General features: G+C 41.4%; 1 protein-coding gene across 1 annotated transcript in view; it reads right to left on the bottom strand.

Annotated features, from left to right (window-relative positions):
- The window catches only part of EML6 (EMAP like 6), an 86,048-nt gene that overhangs the window by 34,160 nt on the left and 32,630 nt on the right, over positions 1-19,258 (bottom strand). Inside the window, exons 5-15 of the mRNA XM_058833967.1 lie at positions 17,891-18,076; positions 15,913-16,048; positions 13,764-13,965; positions 10,057-10,194; positions 8,683-8,939; positions 7,437-7,649; positions 6,613-6,780; positions 5,591-5,697; positions 3,696-3,814; positions 2,781-2,967; positions 2,068-2,173 (exon numbers count right to left, since the gene is read on the bottom strand). Coding sequence (XP_058689950.1) covers positions 2,068-2,173; positions 2,781-2,967; positions 3,696-3,814; positions 5,591-5,697; positions 6,613-6,780; positions 7,437-7,649; positions 8,683-8,939; positions 10,057-10,194; positions 13,764-13,965; positions 15,913-16,048; positions 17,891-18,076 — 1,819 coding nt within the window. The remainder of the gene's footprint in view (positions 1-2,067; positions 2,174-2,780; positions 2,968-3,695; positions 3,815-5,590; positions 5,698-6,612; positions 6,781-7,436; positions 7,650-8,682; positions 8,940-10,056; positions 10,195-13,763; positions 13,966-15,912; positions 16,049-17,890; positions 18,077-19,258) is intronic.

The following is a 19,258-nucleotide window of genomic DNA, read 5'->3' on the forward strand; positions in this document are numbered from 1 at the left end:
AGAAAAGTCAAAGTTGGAGGAAGCAGAGCTGGGCAGAGACTGAACGAGAGCACTGATCTGGGAATGTGCTTCTCAGAAATGAATGATGTGAAGGACTCTGGGCTTGGGCATATTTGACTTCAAGAAGAAAAAGAGAGTCACTGGTATAAATCACTCCATCAGAATGACTGCAGAGTTCATAGGGATGAGTAAGTTCTTACAGACTTTAATGACTGAGTTCTACTAGAACCAAGTCAAGAAGGAGAAGGGGAATTTAATAATCAGTCAGAAAGAAAAAGGACCAAGTGGAAAGAGCAGAATAAGGTAGGAAAAAATGAAGATAAAATACAGGACAAGAAACCAAAAGTTTATTTTAAAAATCCCCAAAAGACACAATAATTTAAAGTTTATTTACTTGAAACAGGAGGTTTATGCACTAACATGAACTATACCCTCCAAACAATATCCCAAGGTATAAATGTTAAATTAGCCACCAGAGGGCACAACCAAACTCTGCAGGAATGAAATGATCCTCTTGGAATCAGTGTCCTGAGAAGGGCTGCACCAGAAGGACCCGGCTTTCAGAAATGGGCAGCAGCTGATGTTTCAGAGAGGGAGTGAGGGCAGGGAGAACCAGGGGAAGAGTCAGCTGCTGCATCAGCTACAGCCAGAAAAGCTTGGGAGCCCCGGGTTTCTTTCTGTAAGCTCCAAAGTGTGTGATCTGAAGCTAATTCTGAAATCTCTGTTATTAAGACAATGCAAATCCCCTACACAGGGCAGTGCAGCCTCTGATCCTGCAGGGAGGTGCACATTTGCTCAGCTCTCTGTCCCTGTCAATGCCAAGAATCCCACCTGGAGCCAGTCAGGAATGCAGTGTGGGCATTACTCCTGGCATCAGGTCCTAAAGCAACACTGTAATGTTGAATGGTTGCTACACTTTTAAAAAACCTTCAGTATTTTTTTACAGATTAATGTCCACAGAATGTTTGGCCAGCTTATTCTTTACAGGTACATTGGTTCCAAGATCCAGAATATTCCTACTTGGACAGGAATTCACTTGGTGTTAAAAATACAAACCACGAAGTGGTATATTTTCAAATATAAGAACGTTTGCTCAATTAAGGATCTGAACAAGAAGATTTTTGACATCTATGCACACCAATATCAGTTAAATCATCCTTATCCATTTTCCCTCCTTCTGGCACTTTATCTCCTTTCAGAGGGAGCTTACACACCACAGTGGGTCAGCAATTTCACTTTTGAATTCAAGCTCTTGGATGAACACCAGGGCTCCTCTCCTGATAATGGAATATGACTGAGTTCCACAGATTTATCTCTGTGGAAGTCAAACTTCTTTCGTATAGTCTTGTCTTACAAATGTGATCTACATCCTAATGAATACCCCATTTCTGGAGAGCAGAATATGAAATAAGCTTTGAATATAATTGAAAAAAAAATCAGATCAAGTAGAGGCTAGTTCAGATAAAGTAATCTCTTTATTTTTTTTAATAGAAGAAGGGAGAATGAGTTTTCAAGCCCTTTTATAAAGATACAGAAGTATTTAAGTCCCCACCATATGGATGATATTCTTCAGTGCTTTAGTGCTTTTAGTAGGAATTATCCTCTAAAAACTGAGACAGCTTAGGGCAGCCAGCTTGGAAAGGCAAGTGGGAGAGAAAGCATACAATTGTTTGTCATATTTATTTCTTCTGTAAATTCACTGAAAAATGTGACAATTGCTAGCAAATGTGAAGAACTGGATGAGCCCAGAGATGACATTTCCAACTCATTTATATTCTTTGAGTCACCATCCTGCCTGCTTTAAAATTCTCACACCACCATGCAGACAGTGACCAGAATTCCAGCTGCACACCTGGTATTATCTACCAGACACTGCCAAAATCAGTCACTGACCAAGTGACCAAAGGCCCACGACTGACTTCACTACACACGCTATTTTTATCCCAAGTCAGCAAGCTTCCATGTAAAATTGGTACTGCCTGTCATTTAACACCTCTTTGAATTAACATTTCATCACAAGAGCTGCTTTTAAATTAATCATTTAGATAAACATAGGCAGTGGCTTACCTGAAAAATCCAGTGCACACACTCCTCTCTGGTGCTGGCCTTTGAGCAATGACAAACACTTCAGGGTCTGGGTGTCCCAAACATGGATGGCAGCATCTCTTCCAACCTAGATCAAAGGGTTATTTGGCATCTCTGCCCACAGAAGTTCAAAGCACACCAGTAACAGTAATTAGCATTATCATATCTTTGTCATGTGGCCTATTTTATCTTTTTCAAGATTTATTTTCTCTTTCAGAGCAATATCAGTGGCTGGTCTCTATCACTATTCAGGAGAATATTCATGGTGTCATTTATCCTGATGTCTGAATGAGTATGTACACACTGAATACATCACATTCAGTACCAGATATCAGGAAAGTGCCCAACAGCTTTTATCTGAGCAAGGCTGTTGAAAGCTCCTGCAGGACAAGAATACCACAACAGAGTAATGAAAGTCCAAAACCTTCTAGGAAGGAGCTAAAACACAGCTCCTGTGTTTTACTGCAGAGATTAAAAGTAAATTTAAGATTTAGAAGGCCATAGCACAAGACTGGCAGAGTTTATGCTATAGAGGAACGGCTTCATCATCACCTCCAGCAGTCTTGGCAGGGAAATAGGAAACAACATTCAGTTTGCCCGGATTTAGGAGGAAACACTTCATTTAAGGAAAAAGAGAATGGGGATTTTTCTAATTCTGTATAAAAATATAACTTCTATCAGTTTGAAGTCCCCACCTGCCCAGTAGCCACATAGTCCTTGATGGGGTGGATGCTGAGGCTGAGGATGTCGTCGTCGTGGCCGAGGTAGAGGCGCTGCGAGTGCTGCTGCCGGTTGTAGACGACGGCCACGGCGGCGATGTGATAAACCACCTCTCCTGCCTGAGTGTAGAACAGGTTGTTCCTGCAGTCATAGCCCCTGTACCTGCAGCAAACACCAAACACCTCGTGGCTGTCCCACGGCTGCTGGGGAAATCTGTGTTATAAATCATGGTGTGTTAAAGGAAAGGAGTCCTGAGGAGACAGCCTGAGCTCAGAGGTACGGCAGAGACTGCTCCCCCCAAGAGCAGGAATTCAGGAATCATTTCAAGGGCCTCCTTGCACTCAATTCCTACATCAGCATTCATTTCATAAAAAGACTGTAACATTTACATAGAATTGTGTCCAAGTAAGCTTCACAAGGAGTTGGATTGGAGCAGAGATCTATCAGGCATTTTAATGAATCACAGCAATTACAAACAATTAACAGAGAACCTTTGCTCTGGGAAACATCAGGTGTAGTGAGCAACAAGTACAAAACTCAACACTGATGTGTTATTTATCAGTGCTCTAAGCTTCCCTTGCTCCTTAGCAAAGAGAACCATGGAATGGGCCGGGCTGGAAGGGACCTTATGGATCACCCAGTTCCACCCCCTGCCACAGGCAGAGACATCTCCCACTGGCCCAGGTTGCTCAGAGCTCCATCCAGCCTGAAATCCAACTGAAAACAGAAAATCTGTATCTGATATTCTAAGAACTACCACAGTAACAATGATAAATTAATTGTGGGTAAGCACCAAAAAATGCTTTGCTTATGCTCTGATCCAAATTGTTAGAACACCCCAGCAATGTTAATCAATGAGAAATAACAAATATTATCTGATGTTACTCTACCCATGTATAAACTGCAGCTTCAAGCTGTCCTCGGGCGCTCGCTCTCTCTTAAGGAAGGGCACAGAATGGTTTTTCTCTTTACTTTGCTGTTTCAGCTGAGGTAGGTCTTCTTTGTAAACCTAAAGAGGAGTTGCTAAAGTTAACTGTACGTCTCTGGTTTTATAAATATTTGTGTATGTGAGTGAAAGTGACTTTAAGCATGAAATTTAATATATGCTAATGTGATCTTCAGTGGTTACAATGCAGAGCCAGGCACTGTTGTTCCCAGCTTTCAGATGATAATAAATGTTTTTTGGACAATGAATTCTCCTGGCCTGAGTGGCCCAGAACAATAATCTGGAGCAGCAGCAGCAGAGGGTATTTTTTCCAGAAGATTCCAGTGTCACTTAGTGATAAGGAATGTAAATGGTGACTGGGAATCTCCAGGTGTTTTTTAATTTCGTCTGTGCTTCAATGTGCAAGCTCAAAGCTGAGTATGAGGAACTGGCTCTATCTCGGGATTATGGTGAAATACCCAGGAACCAAAACCACTTCAGTGATCTGCCAATGTGTCCAGAATCCCAAAGCACAATTACAGCTCTGTACACACACAAAACACCTTCCATTGAAACACTTCAGAAGTGCTAAAACTCTGTGGCGCCACTAAAGGTGTTTGAAGCACCCCCAAACAAAATCCATTACAATGCTAAAATGTAGCTTTGGTGTTTCTTTCCTGTGCCTACATTTCTTGGACAAATGGACAAAGAAATTGCCACTCCCACAGAAATCTACCTGACTTCCAATTAGCAACCCTGGATTTTTGGAAGAAAGGAAAAGAAGGAAACAAACTCAGTGAAACAAAATACTGGGGCATCATGTTCTGATGCATCTCAAAATGTAGAATCCTCTCTGCTGCTTCAGGCATAACATTAAAAAGAAAAAACCCAAACCAAACCCCAATTCTCAAAATAAGATCAATGTTTTTATTTCCCTGTGCTTTTGTCAATTATTTCCTTTAATAAAATGCCAAAAGCAGCTTCTGCTTGGGGCTGTCTCACAGTTCCTATCTGAGATGCTATTTTAAGTTGTTTCTGGTTTTCCATGCATTAACCTGCCTGGAATATTGCTGTTTAACTGCCTACAGTGATATTGTCACTTGTAGTTTTTAAACCCAGACGTCCTTTTTGACACACAGACAGCGTGGAGGAGGATGATGACTGATTTGAATACAAATGGAAAATCAGGAGGAGGAGGAGGATGGGACCAGCACTCTGGTGAAACTGGGTTTAAATGAGAGGGAAGGGAGAGAATTTTGAAAAATCTGTTTCATTTGCCAATCACGACTGATCTCTGAAATAAACAGGTGAAAGAAGCTGTTGGCAGAAGGACCTATGCAATTTACTGTAGTCAAGAAAGTGAGGTGAAAAGATAAAGGATTCCCTCGCCTAAAACCTGGAATGTTAGAGGTGAACTTCCCACATTCCAGAAAGCAGCTTCATGTCAGTCATTAAATCCCTTAATTCAACATGAACCAATTTATTCTGGGATTTCCCCCCTCAATACCCGATCCCAGTCCTGCTCTGAGGAATTTCTGACCTTTCCCCATTGCAGCTAGAAGGCCACTGGACACTGGACAGGCAATACTCAGCTCACAATCACAACAGCTCCTGGAATCAGGTTCAAGTGGTTTGTAAACAGAACTCAAATCACTGAGTGGTTTGGCTTGGAGAGGACTTTAAAGATCACCTTCCAGCCCTTTCAAATTCTCATCTCCAGCTCAAGGATTTACGTATATTGGTTGCATAATCAGCTGAATACCATCAAAATAACTGAGAGCAGCTATGAGTCAGCAGTAAACTTCTTCTCTTTGCTGAGTGGTGCTGGGAAGTTGGTCCTGTGTGTTATTTCACACTCACCTGGCGATCATAGTTGATTTGGGCTTCCTGCTCAATGTCAGAATCCAGCTCTGGCACGTCGGATAAATCTGAATCCGATTCCTCACTGTAGGAATCAACACCGCCCTCTGCTTTAAAAAATCAAATCAAATCAATAAACTGAACACATGAAACCACAAGAAAATAGCATGTGACATTTTTATATAATTGAGACTATGGGCAAAGCAGTATTCAAGAAGTTTGGAAGCTCCAGCAGCTTGTAAAAGTCACGGGGGCTGACTGAATGTGTCAGGCTTCATTTCTGTCTCTCCTGCTTGCCTGCCCGGGGCAGGAAGGTGGCAGAGAGAAGAAAAATCACTGAGCAGTTACTGGTACAGTTCCAGCATCAGAGAATTCTGCTTTCAAAACAGGGTCTGGAGAGCAAACACGCAGAAATGGCAAATAAAAGCTTTCACTGATCACTCTTTGTGCTTAAAATATTTGCTGTAATGTAGATATTTTACCAAATTGTGCATGCACAGAGTGAAATTTTGCCCGTCTGCTGCAGGGAATCCAGATTTTAGCAATCACCATGACCCAGATCATATGGATTGGGTAGGATAATATAAGGATCATGACTATAACAAGAAGAATATCTGAAGTACAGCTACTGCATAAATATGAGAAATTTATTGTTGTGAGATATGTGAGATTGCATTGAAAAACAAACAATTAAATATGTGTAGTATGACTTCTGAGTGCAAGTTAGATGGCTAAGGTTGAAAATTTAATTATCCAGTTCCTCTAAATGTCTTCTTTCACACACTTTGAGGAATGCTGTTTATGTATTCCCAAACACAAATAATTTCAGACTGCAGCAGCTTTTAATGTGCCCCAAATCAAGGCTTCTCTTTGAAAGCTTCAGTGTCCCAAACATGCTGAGTATATGCAGTTCCAAAGAATTATGATTTTTTTTTCCTGTTAATTCAATAAAAGCTCTTCCAGCAGTGCTGCATTCTCTGCTGACTTAATTTAATAAATACTTGAACAGAGATGATGTTCACCTTGTGGAGAGGCTTCCAGGATGCCATTGGTTATCCCTTCTGGAACAAATCTCCACTGAAAAACAGAGTGATCAGCACCTCCTGTGCTCAAAACCCACTGGAAATCGTGGGACCAGCGCACATTGGTGACGTGGGCTGAGTGGCCAACATATTTCCTGAATTTAGCTCCTGAAAACAAGAAGAGAGCTGTTGGTTTGGGGAAAAAAATTAACCTTGTAACTAATGAAGTTAGGTTCCTAACAGAAACATATGCTTGTAAAATCTGAAAATCAAAAATTACTCAAATGCCTCATTTGATATGCTGATTAGAAAAGTAATTATGATATAAAAATAAGTGGCATAAAATAATATGGACAATATCTTCAGTTGTCAGCAAAGTACTTCAACCTTGGCAGGAAGTACCAAGCACACACACAAGGTTTAATTTTCACCCTTCTGCCCATGAGTGCCAGGGTGAGCCCAACACATGCATTACATTTTTCCTAAAACAGATTTTGAAAATATACTGGGATGTGACATCAAATTAAACACTACAGCTCAGAAAGGCAAAAGATTGCTTGATTTGGATTGCTGCCTTTCTGCCTGGTACAGTGAAAATTCTGAGGAAGCAGCCACACATTCTCAACACTTCTGAAAACAATTACAGAAGAGTAATTGTTAAAAAAAACAGAGAGTGTTAAAGTCTGGTCTCATTAATGCCCACAGGAACTGTGCACACATTAATTTGAATTTTACAGCAGAATGAAAAGCCACCATTAGAAAATACACTAATATGGTGTTGAGGCAAATCTTGCATTTTTCAGCCATACAAAATTCCATCTTACCTTTCTTTAGGCACGGAAATCTGAATAATTTCACCAGCCCAAAGTCATCACCAGTCACCAGCACGGAGCTGTTGTAATTCCCATCCACAGAGTTGACATTTGTGATGTTTGTGTATTTTGGCCAAATTCCACTCACTTCAGATCCTATCACACAGGTCCATGAGGCCCAGTGAATTCCTTTGATCTCATCTTTGCTCGTTAGATGCTTCCCAGCTGAAAATGTGCAGGTGAATTAACCAATTTCATCATTTGCTTTTTAGAAACTCTGTCTCTTTTCATTATATTTATCTGTGTATTCTAGTTGTGATTAATTTTTAACCTCAATTAAGAAGAGTCACAATCTTCTTTAAATTACTATAATCTCTCATTTGTGGTGTTTGAGGACATCACAGATCTAAGGAGTTCTAATGCAGCTGTATTAGAAATAATTAGAATACTAATGAGAATTAGTATGCTAATTAGGATTAGCATGCTAAAAACATTGGGAAAACTTCATAGTTCCAAATCTTCCAAAGAAATGCCTTCAGTAGAAAGTACTGTGAATAGCATGAGTTCCTAGAACACTTTCAAGTGCCAGAAGGTTAATAATACACAATTTTAAATCATGCTCACGTGCTAGGAGGAGTTTTTCATCCACATTAAGTCCCTGAAATGTCACAATTTGGTCAGTCAGCCATTCTGTGGTACGTTTTACTTGCAGGGGCTGTTTTAGAGTTGATTGAATGCTGCCAAACTAGCTCAAAAGAGCCCAAAATTTTATTTCTAAAGCTCTCTTCTGCAAAAGTTTCCTCTACATACTAGAAAGCATTCTCAAATAAGAGTGAAAATAAGTCAATTAGCTATCAGTGTTGCTTCTACTAACAAGGTTTTACATTGAGAACCTCAGCAATTCAGGCTGACTCAAACAGTTCTCCTATTTTTACATCCTTAAAAGCACCCTGATCCCTAACAGGAATCATTCATCATTTGAAGGAAGGACAACAGGGACAGAGGGGCATTGGCAGCTACCTGAGAGCAACCTGTAAAAGTTGCTATGAAAAAATATGTAATTCACACAGCAGAGACAGCTTTTCCTGAAAGCTGAGGATATTCAGTGAACATTGATTTAAAAAACAAGCAGTGGTTATTTCTCTGTGTTTCAGCCAGGAAACTCTACTTTCACCTGTAATATTTGTGTTGTATTTGTGGTGTTCTCTCCAAACCAAAACCAAAACTTGTTTATAACACGAGCCCCTGGTAAACTTACAGGGCATCTTGTAGAAGAGCCTCTCTCCAGCACCATCATTGGTCTGCAGGAACTTGCTGTCCACAGACCAGTCGATGTGAGTGATGAAACTGGAGGATTTGTTGCATTCCCCGATTTTTTTATATCTCTGGGCTACGGCGTAGATGTCCACGGGGCCATCGTTGGAGCCCACGGCCAGGTAGGAGCCGTCCGGGGAAAACTTCATCTCATGGATCACCTCCTTGCGGTCCTTGATGTGAACCACCTCGGTCATGTCCCTGCAGGAGCCAGAGGGGGCAATGACAGCTGGAAACCCGGGGATTTGCAATCCACAGATAAAAATACTTTCTTTTTTTGTGGCTAACTTCCTATTCCTTCCATTGATTCTAAGTATTTTTTAAAGCAACAGACAGAAACCACACAGCCCATCCACAGTGCTCTACATTCTCTTCACCTGCTCTCATGAAGTACTGCTAGCAGCATCCCACCCAGATTTATTGAGATACATTTTCTAAGGGCATCTTTCAAACCCTGACACACAGCACTGTTAAAAGCAGGGTCCTGGAAGGAGAAGCATTCCTAACCCACGACAGAGATTTCTAGGAGGCATCAGACAAATTAACAAGGACAAGATTACTGGGAGACAAAGAAGATTAACTTCTTTAGAAAAATAGTCACTGGGAAGGCTTTTAAACGAATATGAACAGCTCACTTAAGTTTTGTTAAAGTCATTAAAGCAGAGCATTAGAGGGGTTTTCCCAGGCTTTTCCCTCCTATCAGCTTGGAGTTCCAAGTATTTTAAGTATATGCTTGGCAAACATATGGGGAGTAGTCAGGAGGGGGTAAACTCTTCCAGGTATCAATTAAAACAGCTTTTGTGTTTTGAAAACATTCTGGGGGTTTGGATGTTTCACTCTAGGGCCAGTTTAAGGCTTTACCTTCTTCTGACTGCCTTCCATAACAGCATTTCAGACAGAAAATGCTTAAGATGCAGCCATGCAAAATAAAGAAAAGGTTTTCCTCTAACACAAAAAGTAGAATTCAGGTTTATCTTGAAAATAGCTAAAAATATCTTCTGATCACCAATTATTTTGCCTGGTATGTGTATGACAGGAAATAAATCATCACTGAAGAAGATCCCTCTCCAAACTATGTTCTCCCTGTTATGTACATTTCTTCTCACTAAATACCTGTATAACTTCAGACTACAGGAAAAGAGCCAAACTTGTAAATCTTAAATTTTATCAACATTATTACTAAGAGCTAATATTCTGAAATTAATTAAAGCATAGATTTTTCTCCTCTTTGCCAAACTACCACCTCTTAAAAGGGATGCACCTGCAATTATTATTTCTTTTTCTTCTGCTGAGATAGCCAGTGGTTTTCTCATCTTACCTTACTCTGAGGACAATGAAGGAGCCATCCTTCATCCCAAGTGCCAGCTGGGATCCGTCAGGACTGAAGGACACGCTCCGTACGGCCTCTTCCATATTGCAGCGAGCAATCAGCGCGTGGTCAGCAAGGCTCCACAACCTGCCCCAAAGGGAAGGGAAAGCAGGAGGGGGCTTTTCCTGACTGCCCAGGGTTAGGGTGGCATCAAGAGGAACCCCAAAGGTCTAACTCAGCTGGGAAAATCACTTGTACACACCCCTTGAGTTAATACTGTGTAAAGGATTGAGGTCCTTTCAACCTTAACACAACTGTGGTAGAACAGAGTGAAGCTCAACTACATCATCATTTGGTGTTATTTCCAAACTTCACTTATCTGACTGAATTCCCCAATATGAATTTAAAAAATGCAGTTTCTGTAGACAGGAAGGGTCAATGCAGCTCAGAGTGACATTTTCACTCAGGAAACATGAGCACTCCAAGCACAGGGAAGACTTCCTTGTCCTAACTCTGAACGAGCAATGAGACAAAGCTGTATACTGATTCCCTCATTAACATTAGTGTAATTAAAAAGAATCAACCAGTAAATTATGTCCTAAGATAAAGGCAAATAATGCCCCTATATTTTTCTGAAGGAATGGAGGGAGCTTCCCAAATCACTCCAGGTTGACCCATCAGATCTCAATAGTCTGCAAGACTTAGAAATAATGGGGGTAAATGCATAAAAGACCTCATTCAGGGTAGAGAAATTAAGGCAACATTACCCAACTGTCTTTGCTTTGAGGATAGAGTAAAAAATGTAATGTATTGATAACATCTTCAGTAGAATATGTGAACTGTAATTCATCAGATGTGATCATGTGCTAAACTGGAGAAAAGAACAATTTGTGCAAGAGCTGTAATGTGATGATGAACCAAGTTATAGAGCAAAGCTGGACAGAAAGGAACAGGCAGGCTGGATGGGAGGCATTACTGAGAATCATAGTAAAAGCTCTGGAACAGGAACAATTCCTATTTTCACTGAAAGCACTGGCACCAAGGATGTGGATGCTACTGAGCTCAGCTCTGCACAGGGAGCACAAGAGGCTCCAAGGGAAAAGAGTTCTGATGGTGGCACTGGAATAAACAGCAAAAACACAACTTGGATGGAGCCTGAAAAGAGGGTGGGAGATAAATCAGTGTGGGACATTAAATCTGTTTTCAAAGACAAACCAGAAGTAGGATTGAGAATCTTGCAGCCTCACAAGGCAGAAGCTGCAAGCCAAATATAACAAAGAACGAACCAGGAAGGCTTTGGAAAGATTTTGAAGAAAACACCAGGATACAATTATTGCTCCAAAATGTTGTTTCCACATTAATCATGTCCAATACTCTGGAAGCCTAACTGCAAAACATGACCATCTATTTAATATATGTAATAAATAATTCTCTGTGCCTTCAGAGAATGATTATTTTCTCCTGTTCCTGTGATAGGAGACAGGGAACAGGCAGCTTGCCTAGTTGAGATGGTTTGATTTAGAAATTTAAAATGTTTAAAACCTGTATTTGGCTATTTCTCTCAGCTGGGCTAGGGAAAAATACAGCAACTCCCCTTCTCATTTAGACATCCCAGACACAAGAATATGATCTGAGTCACTAAATAATTTCTCGACCAGTTTAGATTTCTATTCTATACCCACTCTTTGAAAAATAGTGTGATAATCAAATACTAAGAAAAAAAATCCAATGAAGGGCAATACAGAAACATCCACGTTGACACAATTTTAGTATTAGAGAAAAATTGTACAAAAATCCTTCTGTGTATTTTTTAATCTCAAGGAAAGTATTTATACATTTCAATGGAATTCCTCACATGAAGCCTATAGGCTATAAAGTCTATAAAAAAAATCCCATTAGAATTAAAATCCCACCCTCCCTAGTGCCCAACCAGCTCAAAGAAGGGCGATGTCAGGCAGTACAGCCCTTGCAGCTGAGAGAATGGCACATCCAAAGGCATCAGGGATATCATAACTGCTCCAGCAGAGATAAGAACGATAAGAGCAGCACTAATCACGGTCTGATGTGCACGCAGACCCTGCAGTGCGTCCTGGAGGGGCCTGGGCTGGGCCAGCCTCTGAGTCAGCAGCACCTCCTCCAGCTCCAGGAGCTGAATTACTCTGCCCACCCACCAAGGGATGAGCCCAAGACAAGAAATCCCTTCTTAGTGGGATTATTGGCTTGAGAGCAGGGCAATGCTAATCCCAGCTTTGCAGCCCTTCCTCTAGAGCTGACCTGCATCCTGCCAGGACACTTGTGCCTGTCTGTAATGCTGGGCAGGCAAACCCCAGCAGAAGAGACCACTGCAGAAACTGAAAGAAATCATCCTCCTGTAGGCAGCAGGGAGGAAACAGGATTGTGGAGAACAACTGGCAGTTCTGTGGATTTCACACTTGGATTATAATTGGGGTTAGAAAGAGATGAGGGATGGCAGGGATAGGAAACCAGTACAAGTGAAAAGATTGAAAGGGAAGAAAAAATAAATCCCAGCTGAGCAGCAAGCCTCAAAGCAGAGGTGAATCATAATGTGCAATCTGAAGGTGCAGTAATCAGAAGCTGGGAGTATGGTAGGAGATGGATTTTTGTCACTCAGGAAAATCCCCGTCTCTTTAATCACAGGTAAATAATCAGTTCCACTGGGCAGAATCCATGCTCAGGTGAGAACACACAGCAGCTGTGCAGGTGTGGACTCAGGGAGAGACTGAAATGGACCTCCAAACTCTACAGTCAAGTCTTACTCAGCACAGCAAAATGCCTTTTTCCCCAGAGACTTATAAATATGCTAGATTCTAACACAGGAGGAAAAGGAGCATCCCTGATTTTGTGACAATATCCACAAATATGTGGACAAAATTTAAAAATTCTGCTACAAAACCTCAAGATGCAAGTTGTGTAACTAAACACAGGATCACAGAATATCCTCAGCTGGAAGGGATCCATCAGGATCATCAGTCCAGCTCCTGGCCCTGCACAGACTCCCCAACAATCCCACCCTGGGCATCCCTGGCAGCGCTGTCCAAATGCTCCAGGAGCTCCAGCAGCCTCAGGGCTGTGCCCTTTCCCTGGGGAGCCTGGGCAGTGCCAGCACCTCTGGGGGGAAGAACCTTTCCCAATATCTATCCTAAACCTCCCCTGACTCAGCTCCAGCTGTTCCCCTGGGTCTTGTCACTGGTCACAGAGAGAAGTGATAGTGGCTGCCCCTCCACTGCCCCTTACCGGTGGATATCTTGTTGGTGCATTTTCATTAATCTCATTTTCTGGCATTTTAACTGAATTGGTTTTAAACCACATTTTCCTAAACACTCAAGGCTGAGGCAGACATCTTCTGAGTAAAACACTGGACAAAGGTATTTAGACCCTAAGCTTGTTGCTTGATATTACCAGAAGAGAAGTGAGGTGACCATTCCCCATTTAGATTCCCTGTACACAGCAGGAATAAATCAATAATACAAGCAGAAGAGGTAAATCCAGTGCATTTTGAACATAAATTCTGATTATTTTTACACGATGTATGACAGCCAAATATGAAAACTGAAGAGAAAAAGCAAAGCTGCTAAGAAAAATGCAGGGGGAAAATGTTGTTTTAACAGAATCTTACCAGAAGGGCAGCAAGTGAATCCATTACAAATGAATGTGCACGTGAAGGAAGAAAATCAACAAAGCAGATCCAGCCTTACCGCACGGAGCGATCGTCGCTGCCGGTGACCGCCAAAGGCTTCTTGGGATGCACGGCCAGGGCCCAGAGCTCCCCCTCACAGTGGCCCTGCATGATCAGCATGGGTTTGTCCCTCTCCCTGACGAGCACCTCGAAGATCTCGCTGTCCTGCGTCCCCGCCAGGAGCCTGTCGGCTTTCCAGCACACGCTGCGGATGGACAGTCCTGCGGGCACGGCGGGAGCTGCGCTCAGCGCCGCCCGTGCCACCGCTGCAGGTTCCACAGGCCATTCCCCACCAACAGCTTTGCCACTGGCACACACACAACATCCAGCTGGATCCATTGCTCCCTCAGATTTACTCCATTTGGTACACAAAACATCCTTGCTGAGCACCTTGGGCATTTACAAACCAGCTCCATTTCACGGGATTTAAAGATCAAAATTTTCTATTAGCCAAGGGTTCCTGTGACTGAAGCTGGTTTATTCCTTTTTCCAGTGCTTTATTTTTTTGCACATTCAAATAAAATTTTAATGGTGAATTTCAATGGTTTGTGCCCATTTGTCACACTCTTCCACCTCAATCAAAATGGATTATTAAAAAAATATGAAAAATTACATCCCTCCTCTCCAAATCCAAACCAACAGAGTTTTGCTTTGTATAACTTTAAGAGAGCTTGATCTTATTCCACAAATCTGATCCTAACTTTGGAGCTGGAATTTTACTGACCACAAGCTTATAAACACCCTCTCAGCAGGCTGAGCAATTTAGTAGTACTCTCTGGTCAACTGCTTGCAGGGTTTGTATTTTCTGTTCCAGTACATGAAAAGCAGTTTGGATAATAGGTCTAGATGCTGTGAGATGTGAATGAATTAAAAAATCCATTTGTCATGCAGTCAAGGTCACCCACATCATCATTTTCACATATTTTTGGAACCAAATACAAAATGCAGTGAACTACAGGTCACATAAATAAAATATTCTCATCTCCCGAGAATTTATTTTCTCCTAATTTATTTTCTTGTCCATTTCCAACAGCTTTTAATTTTTATAATGCCATTTTATGACTTAGCTAAATTCACACTGAAGTTTTGACTTTCACCTTCTTGGTACACACCAATGACCACACAATGGAATTCAGATTGGAATTTGGTGGAAGATGGACATTGTTAAGATTTAGAATAAAGCACACCTTTGGATGTGGGAAAGGCAGTGTGCTCTCTGTGAACTGCACATGAAGGAAGATTATCTGCTCTCAGGGTTTGTTTGACAGACAATGCCTTTAAAAAATGCTTTGGAAAAATAACTGCAAGGGAGGGACAGAAGGTCCCAGGTAAGCATTAAGGCTCCATCACTGCTCGAGGCTACAGAGCTGCTTAAATTAATCAATGCCAACTGAAAATTAAACCCCACTTCCAGGGGTTGGGAGTAGCCTCGAAGGCAGTTTTCACTTGCCCAGATCTTTGCTTTGTGTTTATATGTTGCTACTGCTTTCTAGAAATTTTAAACATTACAATTCAGGCTGCAAAACACTACATAAAGCCAGGAGTGCAGAGCACAGGGACTGCTGCTTGTGTCTTGGACAACTTTTTGAGGGCTAAATTCCATGAGTGAACATTACACCCTTGATAGAGCATACATGGTGATGTGTGAGATTATAAGTGCTTCAAATCATAAAATAAAGCGATGACTGAGCTCACAGGAAGCAGGATTAGATTCAACAAATGTGATTATCACCAATTGAATAACATTTTCTCCAACAAACCTGCCAAATGCTACCATTCCAAGGGCATGTGTGGAGTGGTCAGATGGTCAGCATCTCTGTGCATCGGGTTCCAGAAATCTCAATTAGTTAAATGAATTGCAAGTAAGTAATTACTAAAGGATTGGCTAACTACATTCTCCCATCTTAAGGTGTTTGATGAGCTCTCTTATCTTCTAGCATTTGCAAGGTGGGAGCAATGATTTCATCCCTGTGTTTGTACCATGAACCAGGGGAACACTCCAAAGGTCACAGAATTGTCAGAGAAGGAAGGGAACACAGATCAAAAAATAAATTCAGCCATTAAGAGAAAAAATCAGCAGCATGCAGAGACATCTATGCTTCACATTAAATGCTGTCACAATCCATTATCCAGATGTGTGAAAAACCATTAAAGGAATAGTTCATTACCTTTGTATCCTTGTTCAGTCTCCCTGAGATCAATTTTAGTAATTGGTTTGAACTCGGTGTCCCACAACCGAATGCAGCCATCTCTCCCTCCAGTGGCAAAGCCTTCTTCACAAGCATACATACTAAAAATTCCAGCCTGTTAACCAACAGCAGCCCGAGTTTTAAAGGCCTTTACAACCAATTTATACACACAAAGCAAAGGTTTTCAAACTCTTGTTAAAGGCCAGAACCTGCTGGGCACAAAAGTGTTGCCCATCCAGAAAGCAAACCAGCAAACACAACTTTTATTTCAAGTGCTCCACTCGACTGGTTTATGTAGAAACCTTTGTGCAAACAGCAGTGATGCAGCCTATCTGCAGAACTTCAAATTTTGGTTAGGTAATATTATGACAAGGACAACTGACTAACTAATGGAGCACTTAAAATAAATAGTTACTCGTGATAAACAACACCAAGCAAACAAGCAATACAAATATTCTTACAGGAGCAGAGGTGACTGAGACATTCTTTCATGAATTCAGCTCAGACATCGTTTGGAATCTGACAGGAACTGAAAGAGTGTCAATTCATTCTCTTTGTGGAAAACAAGTCTCTATTACAGTTTGAATTTCTCCTTGGTTCTGAAAATGTCTCATGATTAATGACTGTGCTGAACTATCTTGGAATAGTTCGAGGAATGCCTGATGAGTCCATATTTTATCAGGAAAACCTTGCTTGGGAGAGAAGGTGAACTGCATGGAGATAAATACAATGGAGAGAAGACCTCCATTTTCAAAGTGGCCTTGTGCAATGTCCTCATAAATTAATATTTCTAATTATTAATTACATAGAGATTGCATGTTAGCCATGGCAAACACCATAATTTATCACATTATGTATAAAGAGGATGTATTTAATCATTCTAACGAATCTAACTAAAATTCTGCAAACCGAATTCTGCTAATATACTACAGGGGGTTACTGCTTGCCAAAGACATTCCTGTGTTATTGCAGCTGCAGTTTCACAGCAGTTCCTCAGGGAAAATGTCCCACTGACTCCAGTCCCTCTGCTTTCATAAATTAGGGATCACTTTTGTAAATAATCAGTACTGAGATCTAATTTGAAGAGGTGTTACAAATCCTGATGAACTGTCACCATAGCTAATTTTGGGAGATCAGGAAAAAAACCTGTTATTTTTGCAGTGCTCTTTCTAGAACTTTCTAGAACACTATAGTGACAAGTGTTAGATGTCATATCACTTTTCTAAAGAAAACTGTCTTATTTCCTTTTGTTCCAAAAACCCCACATCAGAATGCCATTGCCCACAGCCACATTCCAAATAGGAGCAGCTCTCAAATATATTTGAACTAAGACAAGGAAGTTCTACTGTGCTTTTATTGCAGCAATAACAGAGGTAAATTAATTGTATTAGACTGGTTAGAAATCTAACACAATCCTGCACATCCCCCTTTCACTCTGTAATCATGAGAGCTCCAGACTGGGGGTGGTGGTTTGTGGGTGTGTGTTATGGACACAATTGGAGTAAACTGTTGGGAATATGGCTGGAGTGCAAACTCACAGATTCAACAGGTTTCTTCCACACTGAAGCTCTTCTGAGGAGTCAGTCTCCAGCACTGGGAACTTTAATGGTAAAATTCTATTTGAGCCTAGATAACCTGCTTGCCAACTATTTTTATGTATATTGATCATAACTGAAGCTACTCAATCTGTGAAACTTTAGATTTACAGACTTCATTTGAGGTTTGGTTTACTTGGTTAGATGGAGGCTATAAATATCAGCAATTCTGGCACTATCAGCCCAGCATCTGTTGGCAACACGTCAACAAGTACAACATTACATCTAAGTTCTTAATTGCTGAACAGCCTCAGACATCCTTCTGACCCGAAACAGAAGGAAATCTTTGTAGCTAAGCCTTCAGGAAGTTTTTCAGTTCAATCAACAGTTCCTTATCAAACAGACATGAAAACACCACTTACACTGTGTGCTCCTTGAATTGTGCGGACCAAGTTGAGCCCTTTCCAAACATAGATGTCTCCATTTAAAGCCCCAGAGTAGGTGATGTCTTCTTTAGCACAGGCTAAACACAGGATTGTTTGGAGATCTCCTGTTTTACCAAATATTCCTCTTTTTGCTGTCAGGGCGTTTCCACACAATGTCCAAAACTGTGAAATGCAAATGGCAGATGGCAGTAGAGGTTTCTACAGAATTTCTGGGTTTCCACATTAGTGTGCAGATGGCAGACACACATCCTGACAGAGCAGAGTCTGGCCAGGCACGGAAATGATTCCTTCAGTCCTGTCAGAGCACCCCCTACTCCAAAGCCTGCCCATTTGCCAAGGAAAGATGCAGGCAAATGTACATCTAAACCCAAAGGAAATGATCAAACTGCTTGAGAGGGTGAGGCTCAGTGCTGCCTCACTACTGCCACACTGCCTTTTCTCATTCTCTCACTGTCCTTTATCAGGTTTTGCTGGGAAACGCTGTCCAGACAAGTGCATGTTTTTAAACCCAAGAAAATCCCATTTTTCTTGTCTGCAAAACACAGCTACGGCACTGAAGTGATAAAATACTTTATCTTACACAACCTGTGTGCTGGAGCACACATTTCTGCCCTTCTCCAATGCACTGAAAGAGTTGTGCCCCTCAAATATAGTCACAGTTACTGAGAAACCATCTGTTCCACGGGGACTGCAAACGCTCGTACGTGAGACAACTCCCTGACTCCTGGAGTAACAGGTTCCCAAGTGTGGAAAGGGGACTTGCTCAGCTGCCACACAAAAGTCATTAACATTCTGCAAAAAGGAATCTCTGACTGGGAAGGAGAAGAAGAGTGAAGAATACAGAAAGTTTGCCTCAGGAGGTTGTCTTTGGAGGTGAGCTAGAGATATCAGACTACCTGTTTTTGAGTAAGGGTGCTTTTTATTTATTTAAATGAACATCATTTACCAAGCAGAGACCGCAGTTTGTGTACTCAGCTCCCCCTCAAGGACCAGACCTTCCAGGGAAGGAAGAATAAAGAGAATATGAATGAAAGATGTGCAAGGGAAGCGCTGAAATCTCCAGTCCTGTCAGCACCAGGATGTTCTGGACAGCTGCAGATATAGAACAGCAAATCTCTGGGGTGCAGCACAGCACAGCGTGTCAGTGGAGCCATCCCTGCTCTGTCAGCTGACAGACACTGGCAGAGCCTGCACAGGAATAATGATGTGTCTGACATGGATTCATCATGTCCATCTATTCCCACTTCATTTACCTACAGACACATTTTTAAGTATTTTTCTAAAATTCTTTTTTCCTGAAAATCCTTGGATCAAGGTTTTTTGTTTCAGCTTCCTCTCTATTGT

This window comes from Poecile atricapillus, chromosome 3 (assembly GCF_030490865.1).
Source record: "Poecile atricapillus isolate bPoeAtr1 chromosome 3, bPoeAtr1.hap1, whole genome shotgun sequence".
Taxonomy (NCBI): Eukaryota; Metazoa; Chordata; class Aves; order Passeriformes; family Paridae; genus Poecile; species Poecile atricapillus.